General features: G+C 44.0%; 1 protein-coding gene across 2 annotated transcripts in view; it reads right to left on the bottom strand.

Moving 5' to 3' along the window:
- Positions 1-6,304, bottom strand: part of Olah (oleoyl-ACP hydrolase) — a 51,443-nt gene that overhangs the window by 3,070 nt on the left and 42,069 nt on the right. For both annotated transcript variants that reach the window (XM_021216023.1, XM_021216024.1), the window contains 3 exons: positions 3,954-4,092; positions 2,496-2,595; positions 1,883-2,052 (listed from right to left, as the gene is read on the bottom strand). In XM_021216023.1, the coding sequence (XP_021071682.1) occupies positions 1,883-2,052; positions 2,496-2,595; positions 3,954-4,092 (409 nt within the window). The remainder of the gene's footprint in view (positions 1-1,882; positions 2,053-2,495; positions 2,596-3,953; positions 4,093-6,304) is intronic.

Raw genomic sequence — 6,304 nt, forward strand, 5'->3', positions numbered from 1 at the left:
TCCGCATGCGCACTTTAGCATGCACACACATTCACCCACACACAGGTGAACCTCCGCATGCGCACTTTAGCATGCACACACATTCACCCACACACGGTGAATAAATAAAAAAAAAAATGTGCTAAAGAGAATGTCCTTTCCCCACAGCATATTCATGGCAATACATTTTGACACTTGGCATAAATATATGGATTTATATGTCGGCTCTCTAATGCTATACATTGGTTGGTGTGTCTCTTTTTAAGCCAGTATGCTACTGCTTCAATTCCTAAAGCTTATTTTTTTAATTTTGTATTAGATATTTTCTTTATTAACATTTCAAATGCTATCCCGAAAGTTCTCTATACCCCCACCCCCACCCCTGCTCCCCCACCCACCCATTCCCACTTCTTGGTCCTGGCATTCCCCTGTGCTGGGTCATATAAAGTTTGCAAGACCAAGGGGCCTCTCTTCCCAATGATGACTGACTAGGCCATCTTCTGCTACATATGCAGCTAGAGACACAAGCTCTGGGTGTACTGGTTAGTTCATATTGTTGTTCTACCTATAGGGTTGCAGCCCCCTTCAGCTCCTTGGGTACTTTCTCTAGCTCCTCCATTGGGGGCCCTGTGTTCCATCCTATAGATGACTGTGAGCATCCACTTCTGTATTTGCCAGGCACTGGCATAGCCTCACAAGAGACAGCTATATCAGGGCCCTTTCAGCAAAATCTTGCTGGCATATGCAATAGTGTCTGTGTTTGATAGCTGATGATGGGATGGACCCCTGGGTGGGGCAGTCTCTGGATGGTCCATCCTTTGTCTTAGCTCCAAACTTTGTCTCTGCAACTCTTTCCATGGGTATTTATTCCCTATTTTAGGGAGGAATGAAGTATCCACGTGTTGGTCTTCTTCTTGATTTTCTTGTGTTTTGGAAATTGTATCTTGGGTATTCTAGGTTTCGATTTTTCTTTTTAAGGATGTAAGAAGGATCTAGTTTCATTCATCCACATATAGATATGCAACTGGTCAAAACTCAGACTCCCCCTCCCCCCCGTAGCAGTGAAGGCTCATTTCTGTGCTCTCTCCCATTCCAGGGGTCTGCATGTCTGGTCATGTGTTGCTTTCTTTCCTGTGGGTCTGTAGCATGATCGAAACCAGGTACAATGACACCACCCTGACTATTTTTTGTTTGTTTTGTTTGTTGGTTGGTTTTCTCAGAATTTCTTTAGCAATTTAGTCTTTTATGCATCCATGTGAATTTTAAGGATTTTGCCCCTATTCTTATGAAGACTATTATTAGAATGTTAATGGGTGCCGAACTGAGTTTTTTAAATTGTTACTGCATATTAGCTCTTCAAAATGTATTCTCTCCCTCCCCCCTTTCTCTCTGTCATTCATTCAATGGATAGGTCTTAAATCTTGACTCTGGCCTAACTCAGAAACATAAAATAGCTTACCTTGGTGAGGAGATCAGTCAGGTAGAAACAAAGAGAATGGGATGAACCTGGAGCACATAGGGTGTTGGGAAGAACTTTGGAGTAGGGATGGGTGATGAATGGAGAGGCAGAGAAAGGATGAGATTATCTCAGTTCTCAAGATGCCTGTGTCAACTTACACACCAACACCCGCTCACAGAGAGACACACAGACACACACACTCACAAAGACAGATGTACACACAGACACACTCAGAGAGATACACACACACTCACAGAGACAGACACACGCAGATGCACACACTCATACACACACATTCACAGGGACAGACATACACACAGACACACTCAGAGAGATACACACACACTCACAGAGACAGACACATGCAGACGCACACACTCATACACACACATTCACAGGGACAGACATACACAGTGTGTATGTGCATGCATCTCAGTTACTTACATGAATTTTTTCACAATGTCAACATCTGCCTTCAGCAAAGGAATGAATTGCCTCAGAAAATCCTGGTCTTGGATGAGATGCTTGGGAGTGCCTCCAAAAATCAGAAGGTGATCTCTTATTTGTTCTTCTGACAATTTGTTAACATCAGGAACTTGAGGCCGGGATACTGACTTGAAACACCAACAAACACAAGGCTGAATGTTCATGAAACACAATAACCCAAAACCTCAAGCCACCTCCTTAAATCAAGGAGGGTGAAGAAAATGTCATAGCAACCTTAGATTCGCAGTGACACCCAAATGGCACTCCTGATTTAGAATGCTCGGTCAGTCCCAGCCTGTATAGATGGAACGGAGAAGCAAGTGCTGGGGACAGAAAGCACAGAGGGGCGGCATCACCTCAGAGGGACAGGGACAAAGAGAAAACAGCCACGGAAAAGGCTGAAGTTCATTTTGAGGGGGATGGAGAGAAACACGTTGAAAGACCTGAGGGGAGTTGACTAGTGCCCAGGTTTGCTCGCCTGCCAGCCCGGACCAAAGGAGAGCAACGGCCCAATCATTAGTACTCCGCTCCCCTCTTCTTCATTCCCCATCCCAGGAAAACCAGAACTTACGTGAGGGGCAGAGGCGCTGGACACAAAGATATGCAGTGGCTCCATTTTGTATTTCTCCTTTAGGTGCAGTGCAGTAATAAAAGCAATGTAGGATCCCAAACTACACCAGGAAAGAGGCAAACATGATAGACAGCGTTGGGAAAAACTCACGGTAACATGGTATCACAAACACAGCGGTAATTGTTGGGTGGGCAGAAGCTAAACCGGATGTTATCTGGTTTGCAGAAAGCATATTACTGATGGTGCTTGTAAGAAGTGTTTCAAGCCTGAGCGGTGGTTCTGGCCGTGATGCTCCTGCCTCACACTTGTGAGGAGAAGCTGAGTTCCAATCCCCAGAACCAATGTAAAAAGCTGAGTTCAGCAAATCTCAACAGTGAAAAACGAGGGACAGAGAGAGGAGGACCCCTGGAAAAATCATGGTCCTGCTAGCTTGGCCTTCGTGGTAAAATCTCAGGCCATCGAGAAATCTCATCTTAAACAAAAGTTAGCTGACAAAGTAAGGGCCAACACCCATGGTCATCCCCCACTTTGCCATGTATTTCAGGCGTGTGCACACATACACTCACATACATCACACATACTCAGAGAGAGAGACAGAGACAGAGACAGAGACAGAGCTAGTAAGTGGGGGGGGGGAGNGGGGAGGAGGAGGGAGAGAGAGGAGGAGGGGGAGGGCAGAAGGTGAAGAAGGGAGAGAGAGGGAGAGGGAAAGGGAGAGAGAGAGAGTCTTGAAGTTAATTTATATTTCTGTTGGCATAAGGTGATTGTACACTGTGTAAAGATTATTCTTTTATTATCCAAATATGCTGGTTTCTTTATGATCACTATTAATTTAATATTTTTATCTGATTTTAATTATATGTATGCATACATGTCTGTGTGTGGGTGTGTTCACATGAGTGCAGCTGCCTATGGAGACCAGAGGCATCAGATCCCTAGGAGCTGGAGTCACAGGCAGATGTGAGCAAGTGGTTGGTGGTAATCAAACTCAGGTCCTAATCAAGAGCAGTGCACACTGTTAACCTCTGAACCATCGCTCCAGTCCTGCCGTCACTGGTCATTTAATCTCCATAGATAAGAACTACTCCCTCCGGCTAATTCAAAGGCCTAAGAAATGTGTCCAAGATTGTGGCCATGTAGTTCTAAGTGGCCTGAAATTAGGTCTTGGTAAATACATATTATTTCCATACATATTTTAATTTGAAAATTTTTAATAGAAAAAAATTTAAATAGAAGTTTCCTTTTAGGTGTATCTCCTAACAAATGGAGAACTGTAACAGCTGTGGTTGGCGATAACTATACAATGTTCTGCTTAAATAGGAGGAAAAGTTGTGTCTCAAAAGCACAAAAGCCCACTTGTGGTAGGAACTTTCTAGGGCCCTAAGTGCAATAGGCAAGCGCTTTAGCATTGAGCACCTACCCTAAGATTCACTCAGGCTGCTTACAAGATTTAAATACCTGTGGCCAAAAAATGCAAAAGCTTTGTCACGGATGATGGGTAGCAGGGCAGCCACAATTTCCTCAGCTATCTGGTAGATGTCATTTGAGAAAGGTTCTTGAAGTCGGGTTTCTCTTCCAGCCAGTCTTACAGCATGCACTGGAAGTGAAGAGACAGGTCACTTACACACAAACAGAGAAGACAGTTAACAGGTTAACTCAGACAGACCGATGTAAAGGCCTTAGTCCTTAGTCCTATATTTGCACGATGTGGCCAATTTCAAAGAAGCAAATCGTAGTGCTCGAACTTGGCATGGTGTCTGTGGGGCCAAGCTTGCTTGTCAGCTGGATTGGATCTGGGGTCCAGTAAGAGACACACTTCTGACAGATCTATGAGAGCATCAGCTGCTACATTCCTGTTTAACCTTCCTGCTCTGACTTTGTTCAACAGTGGTCTGTGATCAGACAGTGTAAGCCAAATAAACCCTCCCCCCCCACACACACACACAAAGTTGCTTTGGGTCACGTGTTTTATCACAGAAACAGAAAGCAAACTAGACAGGCTCCATGTCTAGTAAACAAAAGTGTTAAATAATGTCTTTAAGATCCACTCGGACACAAGTCATAGGGCTTTCTTCTTTTAGTGAATGGACAATTTGAGGTCTGCGGTAAGTACTGCGGGAGCCATAAGTAAAGGATTTAGGATTCCTGGGGGGACAGAGGCAAGCTGGGAAGACACTTCCAAGAAGACACCTTCCTTATAAGGGTAAAATGCCTGAAGAAAGAAATGGCTGGAGCAAAAATTCTATAGAAATGAAGTATCAAACCATTAAGAAAACTATAGAACCAGCAACCTATAGAAACAAGGTGCCAATGTCTTCCGTAAACTGCACTTCACTGCATCAACACAAGAGGACACTCGTGAGCTAAGAAACTGAGCTAGCAACTCCTCCCATCCCCAGGATGCAGAAGTGGGAGATCAGAGTCTCTGGCCAGTGAAAATACTCAGTAAAGCTCTCATGGAGGAGGCGGGAGGGAGAGGGGGAGGGGAAGGGGGGAGCAATGCCCCAAAGCAAATTAACTCCAAAAAGAAATGAAAAATATAATCACAGTAATCTAGAAATTTAAAATTCTGACTAGAGGGGCTGGAGAGATGGCTCAGAGGTTAAGAGCACAGACTATTCTTCCAGAGGTCCTGAGTTCAAATCCCAGCAACCACATGGTGGTTCACAACCATCTGTAATGGGATCTGGTGGCCTCTTCTGGTGGGTCTGAAGACAATGACAGTGTACAAACATAAAATGACTAAAATCTTTTAGAAAGAAAGAAAGAAAGAAAGAAAGAAAGAAAGAAAGAAAGAAAGAAAGAAAGAAAGAAAAAGAAAATTCTGACTAGAAACAGACAAATGATTGGATGAAGACTGCCAGGAAAATAAAATGAATAAAAATACAAAAGTTATTTCAAAACTGAAAAAAAACAAAAACCAAAAAGCAAAAAACAACCTAACCTCTCCCTGTGATAGGCAGGGGCAAAGTATGTGTGGACCCAGTAAAGAGGAAGGAAAGGAAAGGACTGGGAAAAGAGAACAAGGTTGCAAAGGGGTCTGGGGCGCTGGCTGCCCGGATCCCCAGCACCCACATAATGGCTCACAGCCATCGGTAACTCCTGTCCAACAACCTCTTCAGCTCTCCATGGGCATCTCACAGACATGGTACCCAGACAAAACACCAACATTCAAAAAATAGAAAAGAAACCTTAAACAACAACAATCGGAAAACGTCTCAGAAAAGTAAGAGAACTTCCTGTGAAAGAACCTCAGATGCTCAGAGGGTAAAGGCGCCTTCTGTCTGATGACTTGAGTTTGACCCCAGAACCCAGAACGGGCTGACCCCTGAAAGGTGTTCTCTGACCTCCACACAGGCTCTGCAGCCAGCGCCCCCCCCCAAAAAAAATAGTATTAAAAATGAAAACAAACAAAATGAACCTTCTTCAATAACTGCATCTCATCTAAAATCACGTTTCTAGTGACTGAGAAAACTGACTCATGATAATTAAGTTACAACACTAGGATCTAGGGGCTAGGGCTATAGTTCTGTTAGCAAGGTGCTTGACGTGTTATGCCAGGGAGGCAGGAAGTGAGGGTCCATGGCACTCACTGTATACCAGCCTAGCATTATCAGTGAGCTCTAGGTCTGAGGAATAACCCAGAGGGTGACCTCTGGCCTAAACACACACACACACACACACACACACACACACACACACACACACACAGAGAGAGAGAGAGAGAGAGAGAGAGAGAGAGCACATTTGAGAATTTAAAGATGAGAAAAATTTAAAACTTCAAATTAATACATCGTTTATAAGAGACA

This window comes from Mus pahari, chromosome 16 (genome assembly GCF_900095145.1).
Source record: "Mus pahari chromosome 16, PAHARI_EIJ_v1.1, whole genome shotgun sequence".
Classification (NCBI taxonomy): Eukaryota; Metazoa; Chordata; class Mammalia; order Rodentia; family Muridae; genus Mus; species Mus pahari.